Source organism: Giraffa tippelskirchi, chromosome X, assembly GCF_054371585.1.
Source record: "Giraffa tippelskirchi isolate mGirTip1 chromosome X, T2T-mGirTip1v1.2.pri, whole genome shotgun sequence".
Classification (NCBI taxonomy): domain Eukaryota; kingdom Metazoa; phylum Chordata; class Mammalia; order Artiodactyla; family Giraffidae; genus Giraffa; species Giraffa tippelskirchi.
Window position 1 is genome coordinate 76362882 of NC_137289.1, and position 26888 is coordinate 76389769.

The 26888-nt window shown below is 34.9% G+C and overlaps 1 protein-coding gene across 14 annotated transcripts; it reads right to left on the bottom strand.

The window, feature by feature from the left end:
• ZNF711 (zinc finger protein 711) lies at positions 1–26617 on the bottom strand. 14 transcript variants are annotated; one of them, XM_081566904.1, is made up of 10 exons: positions 26480–26617; positions 24624–24751; positions 23529–23617; positions 23050–23154; positions 16843–17385; positions 10924–11079; positions 9928–10065; positions 4901–4948; positions 3247–3390; positions 1–2674 (listed from the first exon to the last, which is right to left on the bottom strand). In XM_081566904.1, the coding sequence occupies exons 4-10, from the start codon at positions 23126–23128 to the stop codon at positions 1497–1499; spliced, it is 2286 nt and encodes a 761-aa protein (XP_081423030.1). In that variant the 5' UTR covers positions 23129–23154; positions 23529–23617; positions 24624–24751; positions 26480–26617; the 3' UTR covers positions 1–1496. The 14 variants fall into 14 exon arrangements, with proteins under 14 accessions (XP_081423030.1, XP_081423029.1, XP_081423038.1 ...); XM_081566903.1 differs by having other exon boundaries at positions 23524–23617; XM_081566912.1 differs by having other exon boundaries at positions 16843–17262; positions 23529–23785.
• Positions 26618–26888: the final 271 nt, after the last annotated feature.

The following is a 26888-nucleotide window of genomic DNA, read 5'->3' on the forward strand; positions in this document are numbered from 1 at the left end:
TTTAAGTGCAATAAATGCTTTTTATTGTATGCTCATCTCAATGAGTAACATTTAGAAATAATAATCCCACATTAACAGCGACAATCTTATCTTACAGCGTGTACATCATTTACAACCACATGACACACAACTTTAGATTTTCCAAGTTTAATATTCTGAATTAAGAAAGATAAAAAATTTGATCTCAAGGAACTGATTCTTACCTGGTGCAAAAACAGAAAGGTGAACATTATTTAAAACACAAAGCCACAATATAGCATGAAGTAAAATTACATTTTAATTATGCTGAACAGCTGAGTGTAAACATGAAGCAACTAAAACTTAAAAGTACACATCATATGCATTACATTTATGAACAGGATTTTCATTAAATTTCCCTAAACCAGCTTTTTATATTAAGCGCCATGTTGATTTGCAGCATGCTAACATAAAGTGTTGTTAAAAGGATGCATATTTTATACACTGTAAACTGAATATCCACCTCCAAGCTCTATTGGCAGCATAGTGTTTTGTTAAATACTGCATAAATACTGCCTCACATTGAAAATGTATGTTAATAACATGGTATATAGATTTTAAAAATCAAAATTTTCAATAATGGCATAAAATTGCACCTTTAAACATTAGAGCAAGTAAGACTGGAACAATCGTACTTGCTATGACTGTCCTAAAAAAACTAAATATTTAAGAAAACTGTGTTCTCTCAATGTAATCTTAATATCATTAAGAAATATAGTGCTAGCTTTGTTTGCAACATTACTGTTACATCCATTTTAGAAAGCCACATTTGACTCAAATATACTTTTGTCATATATGCCACACTGAACTTCAATCACCTTGAACATCAGAAAAAAGGGGAACTTTAATCTTTAGACTTCAGTACAGAATGCTGTATTTTAAACATCCTATCCTGTAATAAAACCTTAGTAGCTTTGAAATCCTTCTAAATAGTATTGAATGAATCTAATCTGTTTTCTAGTGAAATTTCTTTTAATGAACACACAAAACTTTTGCCATTTCTGGAATTCAACTTCCAGGTACCATATAAAGATTCAGTGACTAAGTGATTGATGGATGACTGCATTTTATTTTTCCACCCCATTTCTAAAACTGCATAAAAGTGAGGCTTGTTTGCCAAAGCAAAGCATCACTCCTCAATTAGATATGATCTTTTCAGAAAGATTTGTCTCTAGTATGATCAGCCAAATAAAGTGGTTGTCTTTGCTCTTCCCCTCTGTAGTTGAATTATGTTTATACCATTAAATAGACAATAAGGTTTTCTGCAACCATTCTATGGTGCTCCTTAAATTCTTTAAGCAATTTCAAAGGGCTATGAGATCCCCTCTCAATTCAAATACTTTAAGATCTTTAATAAAAAGAATGTAAATTTATAATTTAATATCAAGCTATGTAACCAGGTGAAACAGTTTGTGAAATTATCTTCCCATGTAGCATGTCATATTTTCTAAATAGCTTCTTTCTTTATATTGATCTTATTATATAAGAGCTTCCTTGTGGTGCCTCATAATGTGCTGATTTTTTTCTGATGGTCGTCGGAATCCCTTCTTGCAGAATTCACACCTGTGTGGATAGTCTTTTGTATGTATTGATATCACATGTCGTTTAAAGCCAGATGCATCTGTGGTGTTGTATTCACAATACTCACATTGGTAAATCTTCCTTCCAGTGTGAGTCTTCATGTGCTTTTTGAGCTCATTTTGTTGTCTGAACCCTCTTTTGCACCTTTTACACTTCAATGACTGATCCTTAGTATGAACTGAAAGGATATGACCACTAAGGATAAATGGATCTGATGTTTTAAAGTCACAGTGCCTACACTGATGAATCTTCCTACCCTTATGGATATCACTATGCTTTTTGAGCTCAGAAGGGCGATGGAAACCTTTATCACAGACCTCACATTTGTGAGGAAAATCCTTAGTGTGGACAGATATGATGTGCCGCTTAAGGTCACTTGAGTTGGTGCTCTTATGGTCACAATGAGGACACTGGTGTGTCTTATGTCCTTGAAACAAATCCAGATGGCGTTGAAGTTCTCTCTCATCACCAAATGCTTGGGGACAATGCTCACATTTATATGGTAAATTGTTACCATGCTTAGACTTAATATGAGTTTTCAAATTTGATTGATCTGCACACCTAAAGACACAATACTGACATTGATATGGCTTCTCACCAGTATGGGTTCTCATATGTTTCTTGAGTTCAGAAGGATGTCGAAAGCCCTTCCCACACTCAACACAAACATGAGGAAAATTCTTGCTGTGAACAGCCAGTAAATGTCGGTTTAACAGTCCTTGCTCTGCAGTTTCATAGTCACAGTATTTGCACTTGTGCATCTTAGGCTCCTTGTCTCTTAATATAAGTTTATTTGAACTCAATGGACTAGCTTCTCTGTATCTTCGTGTGTATTCTGTAAATTCATGGGTTTTGTCAACTTTGTTTATAAGCTTATGGCTTTCTAAATGGTTATGGAAACTCACTTTCTTGTTAGTTGTAAAGTCACAATCTGTACACTGATATTTTTTTCTCATCAAATGATCAGGATGATTCTTCATGTGTCTTTTCAAGAATCCTCTGGATTTAAACTTTTTTGTGCAAATATGGCAAGGATACACTGTCAGGGGTTGTCCATCAGGGCCTATTATAACAGCTAGTTTAAAAAAAAAACAAAAAACGGAAGTTGTAACATTTGGCCAGACTGTTTTAGAAGGGTTTTACAACAAAGGCAGCAAAATTAGCTGACATTCACAATGTGAGAACTATACTAGTGGAATAAAACCCTGTAAGACAAGATGTAGATTAAAAGCAACTTATAATAAAGTAAAGCTCCAGGAATTGGTGATGGACAGAGAAGCCTGGTGTGCTGCAGTCCATTGTGTCGCAAAGTCGGGCACGACTGAGCGAACAAACTGAGCACACTAAAACATAATAAGCAGCACTCTACTATAGACGATTCATCTGCCAAAATGCTATATCACATGCACTTTATAACAACCTGAAAATTCTCTTTTAAAAAACATCATCTGGGTAAAAAGTAAACAAGCACAGTTTTGCTAAGTAACAGTAAAACAGTTTTTAAAAAACCCAACTATATCAAACACAAGTATATGCGAGTAGGACTAACTACACCACAAACAACTGACTTATATTCTCGGGTTACAAAAAATACTACTGCATTTCAAGTAATTATAATATTCATAAAGCAATGTATTAGTATTTTACCTGTTTGCCACTGCCTCGTTTCACCCCTTCTCCTCTTCTTGGTTTTTTGTTTAAGTACTTTATTTGTATTAATGCTATCACAGATTTGAAGGTATTGTGCTGCTGTACTACTTCTGTTTTCTAATGTTGAGTCTAAAGTATTTCCTGAAAAAAAATCAATACACCATTAAATTATATATATTTATACTCTTTTCATTTTGATTAGATGAATTACTAGAGAAAACTTGGCATTCAGTTGCCATTGAAGTGCTAAATTTCACAAAGTACACTCATCTCTCAAGTGAATATGCAAAAATATGATACCATGTAAAATTAACTTTAAAATATCCCAGCTTATTCAACCTAAAGGAACAAACTGATCACGTAAACGAAACGTAAGAAACTGAATTTTATGACCATGAACGAAATCTTGACATCAGCTCAATTTTCTCACCAATGAAGGCTGATGAAATTAAAGAGATTTAGCAAAGAATTAATTTATACATGTCAGATAACCAGTACAATCATGGTAGCTGTGTAATACGTGACAAAAAAACAACTTCTTGTATTTATGCTTCAAAATGGTTTGCTGCTGCTGCCTCTGCTGCTGCTAAAGTTGCTTCAGTTGTGTCCGACTCTGTGCGACCCCAGAGACGGCAGCCTAGCAGGCTCCTCCATCCCTGGGATTATCCAGGCAAGAACACTGGAGTGGGATGCCACTGCCTTCTCAGCAAAATGGTTTACTTAATGTTAAAAGTAGTAAGATTGATTTTTTAAGAGTTAAGATAAATGTGACAGGCAATTTAGCAGAATTTCAATAGAATCAGTGTATACAAAATACTTAATAAAATATCAGTTCTCACAATCTCTTGTGTTATGCAATTTAGTTTAAAAATGTAGCCCTAAGAAACTGTGTAGCTTAAATGCTATGATATATATGTTTCTCATTAATTCACCTGAAATCTATATTGAAATTTAGAGAGTGAGAAACCTCCTAAGGTTAGAAACGAGATAGTCAGATACTTTATTCTCCTTGTGTAAGAAAATAAAAAGAACTATCAACCATGGAATAAAAAACACTATATGAAGTATATTAAAACTAAAAAATACTTAAGCTGACACATGAGTTTTATGTAACATCTATATAAATCTACTAGCTGCATAGAAATTAAGAAAATAGTTCCATCCCAAGGAGAATATTAACAAGTGGTTGATATCATGGACAATTTTTACACTTTCATGTCAGAAAAATTTCTATTTTATATTTTTTTCCATAGTAACCTTTTATGGCCCACGCAGTAAGTGGCCTGATATTTGTATCTTGAAAAAGAAATTTTTTATTTTTACTTTTTGGCCACATCGTGTAGCATGTGGGATCTCAGTTCCCCAATCAGGGATCAAACCTGCACCCCCTGCAGTGGACACATGGAGTCTTAACCAGTGGACCTCAAGGGAAATCCTGAGGTAAATCTAAAATGAACTGCATTCACAGAGTAACACACATTATGTCTCTAAATGAAACTCCTTGAAGAAATAAACTCTTATAACTAACTAGATATGACTAGGCAATTAAGAGTCTAATGGGTCTGTACACACAAACTAATAACTCTTTATCTACCAAGTAGTATACAAAACCAGCTGCTTAACTTACATCTCACATACAATGCTCTCTCACCTGATGATTGACAATCTTCATACCTTCGAGAAACTCTTCTTTCATCTCCTTAAAAAAAAAAGACAAATTAAAAACTGATAGACTGAGTATAACAGTTATTAATGGATCACACCTACAAAATCTTACATCAATCACCATTCCTTGGATTAAACTTTTTGTTGTTCAGTTCTTCTACTCCCATAGATTAGATAATTTCACACAATGAAAGTAAGGGCTGCTGTGAGCATCCTTGGAACTACTAACTTATAGGAAAACCTTACTTTCTAAATAAAACCTGAGCAGACATTCTACGAGGCCATCATTACCCTGATACCAAAACGAGACAGATACCACAAAAAAAGAAAATTATAGGCCAGTATCACTGATGATGGGCTTCCCTGGTAGCTAGCTGGTAAAAAATCCACCCGCAATGCAGGAGACCCCGGTTTGATTCCTGCGCTGGGAAGGTCCCCTGGAGAAGGGATAGGCTACCCACTCCAGTGTTCTTGGGCTTCCCTGGTGGCTTAGATGGTAAAGAATCTGCCTGCAGTATAGGAGACCTCAGTTCAATCCCTGGGTTGGGAAGATTCCCTGGAAGAGGGCATGGCAATCCACTCCAGTATTCTTCCCTGGAGAATCCCCATGGCAGAGGAGCCTGGCGGGTACAGTCCAAGGGTTTGCAAACAGTCGGACACAACTGAGTGACTAAGCACATCACTGATGAACACAGATGCAAAAATCCTCAACAAAATTCTAGCAAACAGAACCCAACAACATTTTAAAAGGATCATATATCACGATCAAGTGGGTTTGATCCCAGGGATGCAAGGATTCTTCAATACACCCAAATCAATGTGATATATAGTATTAATAAATTGAAAGATGAAATCATATAATCGTCTCAGTAGATGCAGAGAAAGCTTTTCACAAAATCATCACCCATTTATGATAAAAATTCTCCAGAAAGTAGGCAAAGAAGGATCATACCTCAACATGATAAAGGCCATACATGACAAACCCACAGCGAACATTAATCTCATTGGTGAAAAACTGAAAGCATTTCCTGTAAGTCCAGGAACAAGACAAGGGTGCCCACTCTTGCCACTATTATTCAACATAGTTTTGGACGACCTAGCCACAGCAATCAGAGAAGAAAAAGAAATAAAAGGAATCCAGATTGGGGAAGAAGTAAAACTCTCACTGCTTGCTGATGCATGATATTACACATAGAAAACCCTAAAGATGTCACCAGAAAATTACTAGAGCTAATCAATGAATATAACAAAGTTGCAGGATATAAAATTAATACACAAAACCCCCTTGTATTCCTATGTACTAACAATGAAAAATCAGGAGAAATTAATGAAACAAGCCCATTCACCACTACAACAAAAAGAATAAAATACCTAGGAATAGACCTGCCTAAAGAGACAAAAGACCTGTATGCAGAAAACTATGAATCAAAGATGACACAAACAGATGGAGAGATACAATGTGAAAATGATTATGTTATCCAAAGTAATCTACAGATTCAATGTAATCCCTATCAAACTACCAATATATTTTTCACAAAACTAGGACAAACAATTTCACAATTTGTGTGGAAGCACAAAAGACCCTGAATAGCCAAAGCAATCTTGAAAAAGAAAAACAGAGCTGGAGGAATCAACCTTCCTGACTTCAGACTATACTACAAACCTACAGTCATCAAGACAGTATGATACTGGCACAAAAACAGAAATATAGACCAATGGAACAAGACAGAAAGTCCAGAGATAAACCCATGCACCTATGGGCACCTTGTCTTTGACAAAGGAGGCAAGCATATTCAATGGAGAAAGGACAGTCTCTTTAATAAGTGGTGCTGGGAAAACTGGACAGCTACTTGGAATGAAACTGTAATATTTCCTAACACCATACACAAAAATAAGCTCCGAATGGATTAAAGACTTAAAAGGTAAGGCCAGAAACTATAAAGCTCTTAGAGGAAAACATAGGAAGTACACTCTTGAATATAAATCACAGCAAGACCCTCTTTGATCTACTTCTGAGAGTAATGGAAATAAAAACAAAAATAAACAAATGGGACTTAATTAAACTTAAAAGCTCTTGCACCACAAATGAAACAATAAACAAGATGAAAAGACCACCCTCAGAATAAGAGAAAATAATAAAACAACTGACAAAGGATTAATTTCCAAAGTGTATAAGCAGCACATACAGTTCAATACTAGAAAAAAAAGAAGACATACAGATGGCTAACAAACACATGAAAAGATGCTCAACATCACTCATTATTAGAAAAATGCAAATCAAAACCACAATGAGGTACCATTTCACACCAGTCAGAATGGCTGCTATCCAAAAGTCTACAAGCAATAAATGCTGGAGAGGGTGTGGAGAAAAGGGAACCCTCTTACACTGTTGGTGGGAATGCACACTAGTACAGCCACTATGGAGAACAGTGTGGAGATTCCTTAAAAAACTGGGAATAGAACTGCCATATGACCCAGCAATCCCACTGCTGGGCATACACACCGAGGAAACCAGAATTGAAAGAGACGCGTATACCCCAATGTTCATCACAGCACTGTTTACAATAGCCAGGACATGGAAGCAACCTAGATGTCCATCAGCAGACGAATGGATAAGGAAGCTGTGGTACATATGCACAATGGAATATCATTCAGCCATTAAAAAAAATACATTTGAATTGGTTCTATTGAGATGGATGAAACTGGAGCCCATTATACAGAGTGAAGTAAGCCAGAAAGAAAAACACCAATACAGTATACTAATGCATATATATGGAATTTGAAAGATGGTAACGATAACCCTATATACGAGACAGAATAAGAGACACAGATGCATAGAACAGTCTTATGGACTCTGAGGGAGAAGGTGAGGGTGGGACGTTCTGGGAGAATAGCATTGAAACATGTATATTATCATATGTGAAACAGAACACCATTCCATGCTCGACGCATGAGACAAATGCTCAGGGCTGGGGCAATGGGATGACCCGGAGGGATGGGATGGGGAGGGAGGTGGGAGGGGGGTTCAGGATGGGGAACACATGTGGGCCCATGGCTGATTCATGTCAATGTATGGCAAAAACTACTACAATATTGTAAAGTAATTAGCCCCCAACTAAAATAAATAAATTTATAAAAAGAAAAAAAATTATATTAGGCATTTGGAAGGCTAGTGCCACTAGGAGACAATAATTCATCAAAATTCTTATCCTCCTCTTAGAACCTAATCCTATGAAAATGACTTTCAATTTATATAAAACATGTGCTTAAAATATACTGACTGATTTTACAGTCCACTGGGCATTACAAATTTATAAGAAGAATTGTATTTCCTAATCCTGGTTGATAATTCTTTGGAACTCAGAAGCATTTCCCATAGAATCAATTATTAGAAAGCGGTCCATGCTATCCTACATACTGTAACTTAAATGTAGTACTGTATATGCAATGAAAAAATTGTCAGAAATACTAGTAACTGAAGAAGAATTAAAAATTAAAGCAAGCAAAACCGTATATATACATGGTTATAATATAAAATGCTGGTGCTCAAGGCTTACCTTACTGAAGACAAAAACATTAAGTTAGACATTTTAAAAAATATAGTGTTAGTATAAAAGAATTTAAACCTAGAGGGCGAATAAATTTAGTTTATGTGAAATAATCCACTTAGATTTAATCTGTTCAACAGAAAACTGGCTTGAATTCATGCTTTTCCTTTAATTCACACAGTGGTATTTCCTACTCACTTGAAAAATGTGGAAAAAATATGGGCGAAAAGTATCCCTTTCCTAGGTTTCCTTTCTTTCACTTAACCAGAAAGAGACATTGGTCTAAATTTTGCACATCCCCATGGAATTCTGGCATCAGCTAACCTAAGCTTCAGTCTCCCACCTTCCGTTGTGCCCCTTCTTACTGACCAATGAGTAAAAAAGAAGTAAATTTAGAGATCAAGCAGAAATTGTTTATCTAATAAAGTCCTCTAGACTCATTTGTTTTTGACATTTTCAGCTGTGGTATATTATTCATGTTGGGATTGGAATTCAGCTCCTTACGAATTCTAGGGAAGGAAATTTGAGGAGTGGGGATCATAGTGCAGTATAGGTAAAGCTAAGCATTGTCAAGGTAATGCACTCAAAGGGAGGCTCTTGCTCTTCTAGGGCAAATCAAAGTAGTTTTTGTTTCAGCATGGCAAGAAGACAGAAAAGCCTTAGGGAAAGGCTGCATTCCTATACTGAGGTGAGGAGAAAGTAGGAAGAAAGCAAAATGTCTTTATAAGGAATGTGTACTATGGCAGGAAAGGAAATGTCAGGAGCTTTTTTCACCCTGTGTGGTACTCAGCTCCAAGAAACCTTAAGCAGCAACTACTTGGAGATCATCAACAGCATAATAAGTAAAAATCCTGGTGGCTTGCCTTGGAAGAATACTTACTCAGCCAATGTCTCAGTAGCAGAAGGAAACAACCAGTTAGCCCTTCCACTGCTAAACTCAGAAGAGGTCAACACTGCTCACTGCCATGTGCAAAGAACACTGGCAGCAGAGTTAGGCAGACATGAGTTCAAATCCTACCTTCCTCATTTAATATTAGATGACCGTGGGCAATTGCTTAACTTCCCTGAGCATTTTTTGCTTTCATTAAACACGGATAATACCGCCTACCTCAGAAATGAGTTATAAGAATTAAATGAGATAATATATGCAACATATGCAATACACACACAAAGTAGATTCTCAGTAATTACCTACGTATTTGTGAGCTCTAGTGTAGTAGTCAGGAACCATATGTTGCTGATCTCTGTATCCCAAGTATCTGAGACACAATATCTTTATGTTTGCTCACTTGAACAATACACATATGCATGAAGAGTCAAAAGGACCCTTCTCTCTTAACAGCAAAGGGTCAGACTTATTTTATTGATATTTGCTACTATGTGGTGCTTAAATCTGAGATTGCTTTTTTTAGAAAAGAATGCATGATGGCTATGGATGAGTCACTACAGTGCCATTTTTTCTTACTGATATCATCTTCTTCTTGAGAAGAATCTTTAACTGCCATGTAAACCATCTTCTCCCGCTGCATTCGGCTCTGGTCAAGCACTCCAGCTACAGAATGTCCATTGGTATACTCACTCTCTGTGACAATTTCTGTTCCACCTTAAAAGTTAAAACATGTATCAAAATCAGTAAGCATCATGGAATAATTTCCTCCCAGGTGGCACTAGTGGTAAAGAATCTGCCTGCCAATGCAGGAGACCCAGGTTCGATCCCTGGATTTGGAAGATCCCCTAGAGAAGGAAATGGCAACCTACTCAAGTATTCTTGCCTGGAAAATCCCATGGACAGAGGAGCCTGGTGGGCTATAGTCCCTGGGGTCACAAAGAGTCGGACATGACTGAGCACACTTTATATTATAAGGAAGATATATTAAAATACTTTCCTTTAGAAAAATACTCCCCCCCATATATTCTAAGTGTCAAGAGAATTAATTATCATATAAATTTCACTTTAAATTATCAGTCATTACTAAGAAATAACAACATATGTGCAAAGCACTTTGTCTTTTACATGTATTTACCCATTTAATCCTCGCAATAGTATTATAAGGTAGTTACTACCATTATGACCATTTTATGGATGAGGAAACTGACGTAGAGGGAGGTTAAGTAATTCACCAAAGGCCAGCTAAATGGTAGAACTAGGATTAAAATCCAGGCAGCCTGCCTCTAGACTACCCTTAAATACTCACAATTTCCTATTCTAAACCAAACTCCTTCCACTCATGTTTTGAAATCTCAACTGGAATCTGCTACACATTTGAAAGAATCTAAGAATGATTTGTTCTATGCCATATTTATATATTTATATACAATTTTATATTTATATAATTTTAAAATATTCCATCCTCAAAGAAACCTATTAAAAAGCTGCACTTTGAAGGCAGTATTAGAATAGTTTCCAGAAAAGATAAGTTCTAATTCCTAACCATTATAGCAATAAATTTAGTATTTATACCTATTTCAACATCATCTTCAGCCTCGGCTTTAAATATATACACTTTTATTACTTCTGAACCAAATCCATCTTCTTTAACATCTTCTTGTGAACCATCACTGCTGATTTTTAATGGTGTGTTCCCCATGTGCTCTAATTTTTCCCCAACATCATCTACTGTAAAATATAAAGAGGAAATTATTTCAGCCAAAAAGTACCAGTGACATTTAGTGGGTGCTAAGCATTAATATTAGTGCAATGTGAAATAATGTGTTAACCATTTACCCACTATATTCAATTAATAACCTATTATGCAACCATTAAAAGTGGTATAGTTCATGAAAAAAGAATTCAAGACAGATACACTACATGATCAAAATTATATAAAAATCTAGTCACAGATTTCAATTTATATATATGAAGTACTCTTATATTTCAGCTTTAATTAAAGTGATTTGTGAAAAAATTAAATAATCTTCCATCATGTTCAACATTTTAAGCTAAATACTAACAGCAAAATTAGTAACAAAAATTAGAACATAAAGTATATAGTACTCATAAAATAAGCTGACATAAACAATTTCCAAATTAAGTAGCAGCCTGTCTAAACCAATTAGCATATGAAATCTTGTATCTACTAAGGAGAAAACACCTGAATCATCTTATAGAAAGGGCTTTTTAGAAATCATAAAAATTAAACCTTAGTAAGTACTTTTAACTCCTGTTGAGTCAATGGAAGACAACTTCAAGTCAGACATTGTGTATTCTTCTAGACTTAACAACTGTATGCTTTGCTTCAAAACCATCATAAAAGTCAAGCAACAATAATTACTTACACTTAAAGTATACTTAAAATTTTTGCTTGTTTAAGAATAGTGTTTAGTTTCAAGTGAATACTGTGCACAAACAATGCAATGAATATATTATATTCATAGTTTGTTCTTTGGACATAAATATTAAACAATATATTCCCCAAAATATTAACATCATATGCCTACCATTTTTTATTTCGATGCTTGTTCTGTCCCTATAAAAACTGAAATGTAATCTAAGTTTAGAATCTGCTCCTCCCTATTATATGTATCATAGTATCACATATGAAACAAAAAATCATGAAGTCTTGACTACATCTAAACAATTCCAGAACTACTGAAAACAGTGACATTTAAAAGTTTTTAACTCAGTACCCTTAAAAATATGTATTTCAGTTAAGATCTATATGGGTCAAAGTCTAGACTTTACCTCAGTTTCAAATTTGATATGTGCAAATTCAAAACTATTCTTTTGGTCTTTCACCATGGTGAAAAACAACACATTTCAGAAATTCTTCCTACAATGTAAAGCTACTTTAACTTTGTGACTAAATATAAATGATTCCACAATATTTAAGACAGTTTACTGTCTATGAAAGAAAGCACCTAAATGATCAAAATAAATAGAAAAAAAAATTTTCATGTCATCATAGACCTTAATTCTATTACTACTTTTTTGGTAAACATGTTTTTTTTGACAATGGGGCAGACTAAAATGAAAGAAAAAAGATGAAGAATCCAATATTATTGGTTTAACAATCTGTCTTTTAAAATATGTTGAATAAAACAATGAGATCTTTAAAAAAATTACAAGAGTCAAGTAATAAGTCTTCAGAAAAAAAGTACTTTCTCATTCTTAGAAATAAAGACATAGAATATTAACAATTTTAAAAGTGTCCAAAATATGAATTTCTTAGGTTGGAATAATTTACAGTAAATTAATGAAAAAAATACTCTCATGTGATAAATACTATTTTATACACTTTAGTGGTTTAAAGTGACCACAGTTCCTCCTACAATCAACTGAATGAATTAAAACTGTAATTCACAAAATTAAAGCTCATGAAATGAAATAAAGACATTTGTCCGGTCACTTCTCAATAGATCTGTACCATAATTTCACTTTAAGTATTGAAATTACTGTTGCTATGCTGATTTCATTCATACCTTTCCTTAACGTCCACAGTTTAATGTGTACCTTATTTTCTACTTAGATTCCTCAGAATGAACAATTTTGAAATGTACTGAGTAAACTTGTTCTGTATTTTAAGTTCATAGAATATGATGAAGTTATTAGATATGTTAGTGTACAGTTTTAGTTTTAGAGATAAATTACCAACTTCAAGATTTATTCTATATTCTTCATTACAGAAAGTACAAAGTTAACAAAGACTTAACAGGCAATCAACAGGCTTTAGAAATAGATTCTAAGTCTTTTCTTAATGCAGATAATACTCAAAATACCTAAATTTCAAGCTTAACCTTTTTGTTATAAGGTTTACAACATTCAAGTTCCACAGTGTTGTTTCTCAATCTACATGTCATTCCAGCTAGTAATAAGTGGATAATATTATATACAACACAGAATTCTACTGGTGCTAAATATAACATAGTAAGGTGCATTATTTGCCAGCCCCACAAAGTGTGGTATCATTCAACATTCTTCTATAGCCCATTGGTACAATTTGATTAAAATTTCATTTTAGTAAAATGTACAATATAATATTCCTTTAAAAAACTAAGTAGGCTTTTTACTGCACCCCTTTCTTGTTATATCTACCAAAAAATTAATATGGTGAATATGATATTATCAGTATAGAGTACAGCTGACTCTTGAACAATGCAGGGCTTAGGGGCACTGATTCTATACACAGTTGAAAATTATGTATACCTTTAGAGTTGGCCCTCCATATCTGTAGTTCTGCATTTGCAGACTCAATCAACCTCAAATTATGTAATACTATAGTATATATTTATCGAAAAGAATCCTTGTAGTAGTGGACCCACACAGTTCAAACCTGTGTTGTTCAAGGGTCAACTATATACTGATGTACCACAGGGATGGGATGAGGCAATATATAATGGATCCCTATTACACAATGATGAAACAAACAAAAATGAATAATATTTAAATTACAAAGGTGTTCTACTCCTAGGTGTATATATCCAAGAGATCTAAAAATCTATGTGCACAAAATCTTGTACATGAATGTTCAGGGCAGCATTATTCACAACAGCACAAAAGTGGAAACAACCCAACTGTCTATTAACCAATGAACTGATAAAATATATATCCATATAATGAAATATATGGATATATTCATCAATATATAGGAATGAAGGACTGACACATGCTACAACATGGATGATCCTTGAAAGCATTATACTAAGTGAAAGAAGTCACACACAAAAGGCCATATATTATACCATTACATTTACATAAAATGTTGAAAACAGCAAATCTATAGAGACAGAAACTGGATTAGTGGTTGCCTGAAGGGTGAGTGGACTAGGGGAGTGACTGCTCAAGGGCATGAGGATTTCTTTTGGGGGTAAGAAAAAATTCTAAAATTGATTATGGTGATACAATTCTGTGAATATATGAAAAATCACTGAATTGAACACCTTAAATGAGTGAATTGTATGGCATGTGAATATCTCAATAAAGTTGTTATATTAAAAAATATAAAGGTGTTTGTTAACTTTTCCCTTTTATCCCAGAAATTGGTGAGGTTTCATTATATCTCCCATAATGACCCTCCAATATATTTTTCTTTACACAAAACTATTTTCCTGAAATAAATAAAAACAGATTTTATAGGTAAAAAACAACTCTGAGTGCATTATATTGGTTGATTATTTAAAGGACTCTCCTTTCTCCAATGAAGTTTTTCATAAAGGAAATCATCACCCACAAGTGTCTTATGGGTGTTAGGTATTTTTAAAGAAAAGAACACCTGGGACAACTTTAAACAGATACAGTTATCCTATATTAATTTCCAAGTTACTTAGCACAAGTGGAATAGCCTAACTATATGTTAAGATAAAGAAATTGTGACATTTGGTCTGAAAGTGGTAAAAACTTAAGATGTAGCTCAGAGACTGAGAGAAGACAAACTCCCTACTACTAAAACCCAGCTGCTGATGAGATTTCCTTATAGGAATTCAGGAACAAGATAAAAGTCTGTTTTAAGTTCTCAATTTTATCTCTTAGAATAGTTGAAGATATCTTGGGAAAAAACCAGAGAACTTTAAAAATTAACATTGAGGCCTCTCAAGGTAATTTATTCTTGAACTTCTGAAGATTTAATGGTCAACAAAAACCAAGAGGTAAAAACATGAATTAAAGATTAAGAGATGAAGAAAAAAAAGGAAAAACTAAATCAAACTAGAGTAAAATAAAATAAATGAAAATGGTAAGATAGAGTAATTAGTCCCAATTTGAATATTCTAACCATTACAAAAAGTCAAAGATCTGGGTGGTGAGAAAATAAATGATATAAAATATTTCATTTTTGTATATCTTATTTTCTACAATAAAAATTATTTAAGTTTAAAAGCTATTTATTTAAAAATCATTACAGTTTCTTTACTAATGATTAAGGAGGTAATTAATCCCCAGTCTGAGTTCCCCTAAAATGACCCCACAGCAGTTCCAGTATTATTTGAGCAACACAATGTTCTTTCTTTATAGTTTTCAGTCTAATTCTATTAGACTAGAAGGACAGAAGTCTTTTGCACTTGACACGTATGGTAACATCAAGATAAATATTTTAAATTAAAATATTCTAGAAACTTAAAAAAACTTTTGCAGAATCAAATCACAGAAGATATGTTGAGATATGACTATTCACAGTACATATAATGTCTAAATTTTAGCCCACTTTAATACCAAAGAGTTTAATTTGACACGTATCCCTTTAAAGGCATACTGAATTTGTTTTGGTACTGAAAGACTTTTGCCATACTGTTTTAGAAAACCATAATCACAGTTTTGCTTTTTTAAAAAAAAAATCAGATTAAGATGTAAATATGGAGCTGCTTTAGTAATCCACATCAATTTAAAAAGAATAGTAACATTTGCACAGTCTTTTAGTGGCTTAAATTATTTGCTTCAAAACAATGTAAATATTCACTTTGAAGTACTTGTAGAGGAAAAAAGTTAACACATCAGACTTCAGAATCATATTTACAAATTAAATATAATTTGTTTTTAGTTTTAAACTCACTGATACACATACATAACATACAATTATTTTATATACACATACACATATTCTACCTGTTAATTCACTTTTCAATCAACCATTTTTTATTTTAAAAAAGAAAAGAACAAAAATCCTCCCTTGAAAAGTGAACTCTTCATCTAATCTTGACTCCTTCTAGCATGATGCCTTCAAATTTTATAAAGAATAGATCCACTTCTTCCTCAAGCTCCACCAATAAGTTATCATAAGATTTTTATTATTGCTACTATTCAGGCAAACCTACCACTTGAAATGAGAACAAGATACTTCTATCTTCTTCATTCAGATAGAATGTCTTAAGAACATCATAAAGTCAGTCTGATATAAATTTGTTTAAAGCATTTTTGCATAGACTATACACACACCTAAACAGACAACAGAAAATAAACACAGGCAGAACTGTAGAATACTATCTGAGTTGATTATTTACTTTTCAAGTATTTAATTAGAAAAACTAATTACACATTTCTTAACATGCTATGCTTAAATTCCTAAGCAAAACTGAAATGACAACTCCACTACCTGTCAAATTAAAGAGAAAGCAGTGGTTGCATACAATTACCCATTTTGAAATACATATATTTACCATTAAAATTTTTTCATTTAATGGTCTTTTTGAACCTTCCAAATTCATATTTTTATTCTAAGAAATTAATAAATTGCATTAGTTTACTCCATTGTAGGTATGAATTTTCAGAGTAGATGAAAAACATGAGCAAATTCAAAAAACCATCTCAACAACACAGCTTTGAAAAAAATTATTTTTCAAAAAGATTACCCCCATAACTTTTATTGAACAGATCCCCCATCCCAGAAAACCTGTCCATGTTATACATAAATCAATTTCTACCAAGTAATTATGGAACTTAAATGTCACTTACAAGATATCATTAAGTAGTCTTCAGAAGTGCTCTTGACATCATCATCATCATCATCTTCAGTTTTAATAGTAACTGTAGAACCAGGAACACCACCAGCTGCTTGAATCACAGTTTCTGTATCTGAATTAGTTACAAGAACCTCCTCTGACACCATTGTGGGAGAGTCAACTCCTGAAACACAATCTTGGACCACATGTTCCAAGTGTCCATCAGGACCAGTAACAAGATCAGCCACAAAAACCTGCTCAGGTACTCTAACAGTTTCTGTAATTAGCTCAGACGTCAAGATGTGATCACCATCATCTTCCTCTAAATCTTCTTCAATAGCAACATCAGCCTCAAGTACAGCTTCAGGAACAATTACACCTTCTGTTACTACATCAGTCTCGGTGATGATATCAGGCCCATGGACAACTTCAGCTGCAAGGCCATGATCAAGAGTTATCCCACCATCTGTGACAACATCAGAAACTAATACAGCCTCAGGAACTGAAACAACAATATGGTCTCCATCGATATGCGCAGTACCAGTCATTCCAGCAACTACAATACAAATTATCCAAAGAAAGTAACCTTATTAATTAAAAGTATTTATATATCAGATGACATAAAATAGTTTTTAAATTAGAAATAGTCCTGGGGAAATTAGAATTTTAAAGAACCACTGACAATTAAACTGCAATAAAAACCCCCACCAACCAGGAACTGAGGAGGAAGTGAAAGAAAATAATGTTAGTAAAATCTAAGTTAAAACCTTAAAAATAATATACTTTATTTTGAAGTAAAACAAAAAAGCCACAGTGAGATATTGAACAGCTAAAAAAAAGAAATAAATAACACCACAGGTCGGTGAGGATGCAGAGAAACTGAATCTCTCATATGTAATGGTAGCAGCCACTCAAAAATCATTTGGCAGTTTCTTACAAAAAACATGTACTTACCAATACAACCTAACAATTGCACTCTGCAGTTTACACAAATATGTTTACACAAAAAATATACATGAATATCCATAGCAATGCATCGTAGATATTATTTCTAGTAGCAAAAGAAAAATACAACTCAAATGTTTACAGCATGCAAATGATTGGTTAAGCCATCTTTAGCACATCCTCACTATGGAATACTACTTAGCAATAAAGAAGGGACAAACTATTGATACATTAAGAACCTGAATCAACTGCCAGAAAATTGTGCTGAGTGAAAAAATTCAATTACAACATACAATATACTGCATAATGTATAAATGGAATCATTTATATAACATTCTCAAAATTCTAAAAGCATAGAGATGGAGAACAGATAGCAGTTGCCAAGGATGGGGGTGTATGTGAATATTTTGGCATAGCATATATACAGTGATGAACACCATAAATATATGCTCACTCTGTATCTTCACTGTGGTGCTATCTATACAAATCTATATATGGAACAAAACTGCACAGACCCATATACACTCACACACATACAAATGGTGAAAACTGAATGAGGTCTGTAGTCTAGATAACAGTAATGCACCAATGTTAATTTCCTGTTTTTAATATTGTACTAAGATGTCACCATTGCGGAAACATAAGTAAAGGGTTTATGGGACCCTATATACTATTTTGTTCTACTTCCTGTGAGTCTAGCATTTCAAAAAGTTAAAGTTAAAATATAAAGGACACAAAAACATGAAAGGTTGCTAATATGTTAAATTGAGTTAATAAAATATGACAGCTTAATACATTAGACAATACATATTATAAACATAAAAGTCTCTGAACTTCTTTATTTTATAAGAGTTACTATATTCAAAAATGGAAAGATTTGGGGAGAAAAAACAACTCATTTTAGATAAAGATTTGGTTTATTTAAAAAAACACACATATAGACTCTGAATTGTATTAAATTCTAAACTAGTAAATTGTAGGAATAAAGCTTTAAATAACATTTATCTTGAGCATCATGGTAAACGCCAGCTCCTACCCTCTTGTAAATATTATAAGAGTGTAAAATCCCTTCACGAGTAATTTGGTTACATTCTGCCTCTCTGAAGTGATGCAGTAAACAAATTAATAGAGTTTATGGACCAACTTATAAGAAAATTACCTACATGAACCCAGTACAAAGGCTTTTCTACACAATGATCACTTTCTATACAGCAAAAATCTGAAAGAGTACAATTTGTTACATGGTTCACTATTATTAACCAATTCATTATGGAAGTTTGCTGGTAAATTAGGATGGAGACCAGTGAACACATTAAAAAATAAGGTGATTAAAAAAAGAAAAAGAAAAAGAAAAAAAAAAATAAGGTGAGAAGGGCAAGTTACCTTTCAACCCTTCTGAAGCTTTCTCACTATTCTCAAATTCTCACTGAAACCACCATATTACCCAAAAGGACACAGCCTCAACCTTGAAAATCAGTAGACAAAGGGAGTGTGTATAGAATAAGAACTTTCTATTCACTTTTTACTCCACTGGGTCATTTTTGTAGACAGGTAGACGGTGAAAGTTCAAATTTAGTATTCAACCAGACTGAAAAGGCGGTTTTTAGCAAAGAAAAATTAAATGTTAAGCCTATATAATTCATAGTATTGAAATTCTATGTATATGAATAATAACATTAATACTGTATAAAATTTTTTCATAAATTAGATTTAAAGTGTGGGAAATTCCATTTATTTAAGAACACAGCTAGAAGATAGTTTGTTTCCTAAAGGTAGACAGTAAAGAAGGATGGAAGGACAGAATAATGCTAGTGCTGGCCTGGGTTCAGATTAACCTGTTTGGGGGATTCTAAAAAGATAGAATAAGTGCTTTTCATTTTACCTAGTTTTTACTCTAGGAAGAACTTACAGGTCAAAATAAATCAGATCTAAACCAAAAAAATCCAAACATGCTTGTTTACTCTGAACTCAATAATTTAAGAATCTTAGACCAAGAATTGATGAGTTCCCACAGGGTACTGGCAGAAACTCAGACCATGATCCAAAATGCTTTTCATTAAATTCTGCTCTTTCCTCTTATCAACTCATTTGTTAAGATTCCACTGAATTTCTAGACAAAGTTATTTATCTTAGCAACACACTAGCTATATTAATTATTGAGTACTATCCACCAAGCAACCTAGTATTTTACATATAATATCTCATTTAAGCCTCAGAACTGTGAAATAAGGGGAGTGTTATTATCTCCACATTAAACACGAACAAACTACAGTTTAGAGATTAAATAAGCTTGTTAAAGGTTCAAGCTGGGAAGTGAATGCACTGTTTTTACTCTAGACTGGCTTTTTAAACTTGCCTAAATGAGGAGAACAGAATTTACTTACTCTAGAGACTGATTTTTAAGAAATTTATAGGGCTAATCAAGTGAGTCACTACTAAAGGAATAGATTGAAAGAGAAAGAATAAAAAGACCTACCATAGACTGACTTCTTTAAAATTTAAGGCATTTAGTAAGCAGCATTAAAAGGCATTAAACATTTATCTCACTAGGTAGCAAACTATAAACAATATGAAAAAAAAATCTTTTAAAAGTGTGAAATCAATTAGATGACCAGATAACAGTCAGAAACAAGTCATTATTCCAAGCATTTCCCTTCTTACTAAAGTTTCTTAAATTAAAGGTGAATAGCTGAATTTCACCAGATAATATTTGGTATTTTGGGGGTTTTCCTTGGGCCACCATATACCGCTATTTTGCTACTAAGTCTCAAAGCAATATGGGCTTCCCAGGTGGTTCGGTGGTAATGAATCCACATTTGATCCCTGGGTCGGGAAGATTCCCTCAAGAAGGAAATGGCAACCTACTCCAGTATTCTTCCTTGGTAAGTTCCATGGACAGAGGAGCCTGGTGGGCTACAGTCCATGAGCTCACAGAGTTGGACAGAACTTAGCAACTGAATACACATGCACACGCACGCCCAAAGCAGTATGGACTTTTTTTAGCAATAAAATTTTAAACAATTAGATTCAACAGCACAGATTCCAAGGACAACTACTATACTGAGACATGTACAAGTTATCACATAAAGCATACTATTGTAAAATTTAAAGTATCCTTGAAAATAAACTGGTCCAATAAATTTCTGAATTAATAGTTCAGACTCTTAATATAGTAGCCATTTCATACCAACCAAAAACATAGAGAATTTAGAGATTCTATACCACATAGTGTGTTTACTTAGCTAGCTCTATCTATTTATGCTACACTCATGTTTCACAAGTATCATTAATTTCTAGGTTTGTAAGTTTTTAAGCTAGCAAAAATTTAAAGAGAATGTATCTAATTTCTAATCAAATTTTAGAATTTGGAAACCTTAGTATTAGATATAAGGGATTAATTAAGCCTCAAGACAGCGAGGAGGAACAATGGAAAGAAAGGTAAGAGGAACACCAAGTAAAAATTCACCAGCAACAGAAATTTTTTCAATCTTTGAAAGGAATCAAGCTTTGCTTGCTAATGGGCAACTACTTCAGGAGTGGGGATGGGAGGGGTTTCTGGCACTTTATCAGATGCCACAGGGTAAGTAATATTTTGTATAAAATGGACAAAGTACTGCATTTCTTCCATAAAAAATCTTATTTTGCATCATTTATTTTCAGATTCCAGATACAAAAGATGTCATATAATATTTCTCCTTCTCTGTCTGACTTCACTCACAGAGACTCACACACTTAAGAGAAGGAACTTATGGCCGCTGGGAGGGAAAGGATGGGGGCAAGGCATAGTTGGGGAGTTTGGAATGGACATATACACACTGCTGCATTTAAAATGGATAACCAACAAGGACCTACTGTAAAGCACATGGAACTCTGCTCATTTGGCAGCCTGGATGGGAAGGGAGTTTGGGGGAGAATGGAAACATGTATATGTATGGCTGATTCTCTTTGCTGTTCACCTGAAACTATCACAACATTGTTAATCGGCTATACCCCAAAACAAAAAGTTTAAAAAATACCTTATTTTTAAAAGGTAAAAAGTTAAGCTTATTACACTGAAACTTATTATAAACTTATTATATTGAATTTCAAGTGCTCCATAATTCGAAAAACTTATCTCTTGCAAGGAATTCACAAAATTCTTTTTAAAATCTCTTACACCGCAGCCTTTTTCCTTCTTCTAGAGTTTATTCCGATACTTTTTCCGCCTAAAATCACTTCTAGATCAACTATAATCAAACAACTCACTTCTGACTCTTTGCAGAGTAAATCCATGATTCCTTTTTGTGTCATCAATTAACTACAACTCCCACCACATTAAATCTGGAGAGGACATTAAATGTTATCTAGTCCAACCCCCTCATAAAAGTGAATTAAGTAATCTGCCTAAGTTTACATAGATAATTAATAGGACTGCCAAGACTAGAATATAGTTCTGAGTCTCATTACAGTGGGCTTTACAACATGAGACAAAATAAAATATTCAACCATATTATCTAAAAATAGTATAGCCTTTTCTTAATTGAGCAAAGTATCACTCTTTGTAGTCTCCCATTTCTAATTGCATCTTTAACATTCCACAATATCTCATGTTTACTTTTTATCCCAATTTACCATTTGTCTCTTCTACTCTCACTTTGATCTTTTCTTTAATTCTTACCACCCTATCACTGCCACTTATACATCAGATACCTCTCTCTTCTATCATTCAGACTGACTTTGCCCAAATTCAGATTATTTGCTGTCAAGGGAGTCTTATCATTTTCATCAAAATGACTACTGTTAAGAGGCTACTGAAAAATCTAGTCACAAAAGTAGGGAATTTTTTTTTCAAGAAAAGAAAAAGGTAATGCTATTAGTATGGCATCAGAATATAATTAATCACCTAGTGCAAGATATTCCTCTATCACTATATAAGCATCTAACTTCTTTGAAATGACGAAAGTACTTCCATTTCCAGCTTTATTAACAATGCAACTTAAAATGTATTTTGTATTTTAACATTTTCTAACATGAGAACTGCTACAAGTATTTATGTAAATTGTTTTTCATTTCCAATGACATATTACCACTATATTCCAAGTTTCCTTACTTCAATCTACCCACAAAATCATAAGAATGATTTTAACTAGACTATTGACACATAGATTTACTTAAATAACCCCTATAAATGTATTTTCCTGGCAAAGGAACAATTTTTCATTGTAATTCTCCCCTTCCCCAATAGAGTTTTGATATTTAGTTACAAAGAAAAAATACAACAAAGAAAATGCTTTACCAAAATCCTGCATAATCATGGTATGGGCCATTCTAGAGTCTGATGTGTGCAATCCAAGACTTCCACCACCTGGATCCATACTTAGTAAAGTTCATTCACAAATCTCTGTAAAAGAAGTGTTTTTTAAAATAGTTTAAATGCATTTAGGTCAAAGTCAATTGTTTTGAGAAAAATGAAATTGAAAATGTGCCTCTCAACCAGGTGTGCAAATCTCATTACAAAGGAAAACAAAGCAAACAAACAAAAGAAACCTTGTTTTATGCTTTATGTGACAACCATAAATAAAAGAAGGGTCAGTGGAAGTAAACCAAAGATAATGAAGAAGAAGCACAGTAAGGGTGATGAGCCACAGGGAAGTGATAGACACAAGCAAAAGAACAAAACTGTAGTATTGAGGGTCCAGTTAAAATATAGGTTATTAAATAGGAAGAAAAAGAACAAGATGACAACAGACAATAGTTGGGGTATTTATACATTACTAGAGGACTCAGGTGTCTAGTATTAGTGCATTTCATCCAGTGGCTCTCATCCATTTCTTCCAGACCCAGCTCAGCCCTGCAGCGTAGCTCTGCAGATAAACTTGTGTTTCACCTCTGGCTCCTGGGGTTCTACTTATAATGAAAAATGTTCTATCCCAGTTTCCCTGGAGTTCTTTGAGCCAGTAAGGACTTCTTGCCTTACTCTACTACAATCTCTTGGCTCACAGTTTTGAGGACTCATGAAACATGACTGCTTCCTAAATGTAGTAGAGATAAGATCAATCACATACAAACATTTAGCAAATCGGTTCTTTCAGAATAGCTTTTACTTGTAACTGTAACTTGTAAATTTTTTCATTAATAATAAAGCCATGCTAGCCTCATGCTAGTTTTGAAAGCAAAGGCTCAACCTATTTCATTTCAAATGACTTATACTATATTTAAGATCACCAGATAGTATGGAACCTAAAATTAGATTCTGTAACTTAATGTTATTTCTTAAAACTACATGTACACGTTACTCTCAGATAACGCATCTAAGCAAATCAACCAAAAAATCTGCCAATTTTATAGAACATTTCCTCATTTTTAGTTAGAAATGTTTAATAAATTTGGTTTAATCTGTTGTTAAGTACAAGAGATCACTTAGATTTCTTTTCCTTGCCTCAAAGTTCTATAGGTGTACAGAAGGCAGGAAAGTCTCACAGAGTAATCTTTATCAACATTTGAGTCATGTATCTCAAAATACTACAACAGTAGGAGACATCTCTGTATATCAAAATGATTCAAACAAAATTACTTTATGTGTGAGCACATTCTGAGCTGTATTTTTGTTATCTTTTTTAAACACCACATTGTTTTCTGCCTTCAAAATGAAGTCAAGAGAGTTCACAAACTACCAGGGTCTTCAGAGAGATAAATTAAAATGCCATAATGACTTATTTCCAACATTTAAAACAGTGTACTATTTTAAATTTAATTAGAATAACTGCTTTATCACATAACCAACAGAACAATTACAAATGCCTTTAAAATGTTTTAAACAGTTAATTTTGCTTAATTATTAAATAAAACATTAAGTAATTTGTTAATCACCTTAATATGAGTGTCCTGAAGAAACTGTAGATTTTCTTACATATTGTAAAATAAAATCTGCAGCATTTTGTTTTTGTTATTTTTCCTTCTGAACTACGTTATTTTCTTTGGAAGAACGTTCTTTTTACCTATTGTAAAAATACATTCACAATTAGATATCTTAAAACATTTTAAACCAAATCTCTGACACAACTTAAGAATTTTTCTTTACACTTTAATGTACAGGGTGAGATTGGGAAGGGTTCATATGCTCAAAACTGTTAACCTAAAAAGCAACCAAAGGGATTCCAACAGAAATAACTACTTACAACGTTACTTCACTTAGAATCCGACCACCTGATTAAACCAAAATCTTTCCTAAAGCGTATTTTAAAAATCACTAGCAACATTTTGATAAGTAAAAGTGAACCAAGGGCAAGCTTTATTCTTGCCAAATCCATAGAAAAAAAATCTGCACCAGTGTTCAATGAAGTGTAAAAATTTTAACACATAGTGCAACTCTTACAGGAATTATCACACTGTAAGAATATCAAATAAACTGGAGCACCTTTTTTTCCCCATATAGAAAGTTTCAATAAGATCAATAACGAATGGGGTATGAGAACAGCAGTGTGTTAAGATTCAGTAGCCAATATAGCTAGGCTTCTCAGTATTCTGAAGAGTATATTTCACATCCTTATTGAATGGAGGTAACCACCAAGTACTCTTCAAGAAAACATCTTTCCCTCAGTGTATGTGAAGCAGAAATCACAAAACAAAAATCAAAGCAAGACAAAACAAACAAACAAACAAAAAAAACCCCCACATTTTACTCTCATTCATCTCCTCTAAACAGATTATTCAGGGCCTAGCTTCTCGATGATGTAAATAGGGTGAGGGACAGGAGAAAAATCCTAAGGCGGCAGAACAAGAGAATGTGAAAGTAGTATAAGCAGAGATAGAAGACAAAGGAGCCCTGGCAAGTAGCAGTATTGCAGCTTTGGACGCAACCCTCTTCCCGCAGAAGTCTCCCTTTCCCACGATCACGCCAAGTTTCAATCATTTTGAGCAGAACGCACACACGTGCCCTCCCATACATTACCCATCTCCCTGGATCTTCAGCCAAACGAGAACCTTCGCAGTGGAAAGGCAGAAAGCGAAGAGACAAGAATACCCTTTCCCCTCCTCCCTCACTTGGTGCAGCGGTCGCCACCGCTACTACCCACGCCGCGCTGCCCAACCCCTCACCATCCTGCTCCCTCTGCCCCGCTACACGGGAGACGGCGGCAGGGAACCAAAATGGTGGTGTTTTAGCGAAGGCGACAGTTGCCGCACACGGCCCCCACCCCCACCGCAGGCTCTGACGGTTCCCCAGCCCCTAAAATGCCCGATTCGGTGCCACCCTCTCGCACACACCGTCATCCCTCCCGCTTTCCAAGGTTACCAACCGCGGCTGGCAGGGACGGGGGCGGGAGCGAGGTGGGGGAAGTGCAGCTGAGAGGAATGGGGGGGGTAGTGTCGCCGAGAGAAAATGCCAGGGGGCCTCCGCATTCTTCACCGTTTTGTTTTCCGCCATTTTCCCGTCACCCTAAACCACCGACGGCCTCCACGACGGCTCTCGCCCCCGGGGGCTGTGGCCTCGGGGAAAAACAGGGCAGCCGAAGGAGAAGTAATTCTCTCAAATCCCCCAGCCACCCGCTGCTGAGGAGAAACACTGTCTGCCCGAGGGGAGGGAACGCTTAGGGACTAGACGCCACTTCCATTGTTCCCGTCGCCCTACACTACGCGCTGGGTGTGAGCCTCTCCTCAACTCACCCGAGCGACACTGAGAGCAGCGGACCCAAGTCCCTGTACTCTCTCCTCAGGAGTCTCCTTACCTGCCGCCGCCGCCGCCAGTAGGATTCTGACCGCGCTCCGGATTTCTGCGGGGGGCGGCAGCTGTGGATCAGCGAGCTCCTCACATTCGGGTTTCCGAGGTTCCGCAGCTCGAGCCAATCACAAGCTACTCTGCGTCTGGGAGGCGCGCCGCCTAGTCCTCTTTTATACCGCGCCTGACTTGCTGAGGTTGCATTACGTCACGCTCCCCTTGCTGCAGGGTAGGGGGCCGCCGGGGGAGCGCGCACGCGCGCACGGTCGCTCGAGAAGCCCGCGCTGGGTTTCTGCCCGGAGACCCCGCGGACTTGCGAATCGAGGCTGCGGCGCCGGGCGAGTCTCAGTGCACAAGCCTGGATCTTGGCGCGACCCTGAGGTTTCCGCGGGGAGATGTTCTGTTTTCCAGGGTTTCTA

Excerpts from the sequence above, each read along its gene's own strand:
- ZNF711 (XM_081566902.1), bottom strand. The coding sequence starts at position 23,128 with ATGGATCCAGGTGGTGGAAGTCTTGGATTGCACACATCAGACTCTAGA. Across the intron at positions 10,066-10,923 it reads TGAAGATGATGTTGAAATAG|GTGGAACAGAAATTGTCACA; the intron begins GTATAAATACTA and ends TTAACTTTTAAG. Across the intron at positions 2,675-3,246 it reads AACGAGGCAGTGGCAAACAG|CTGTTATAATAGGCCCTGAT; the intron begins GTAAAATACTAA and ends TTTTTAAACTAG.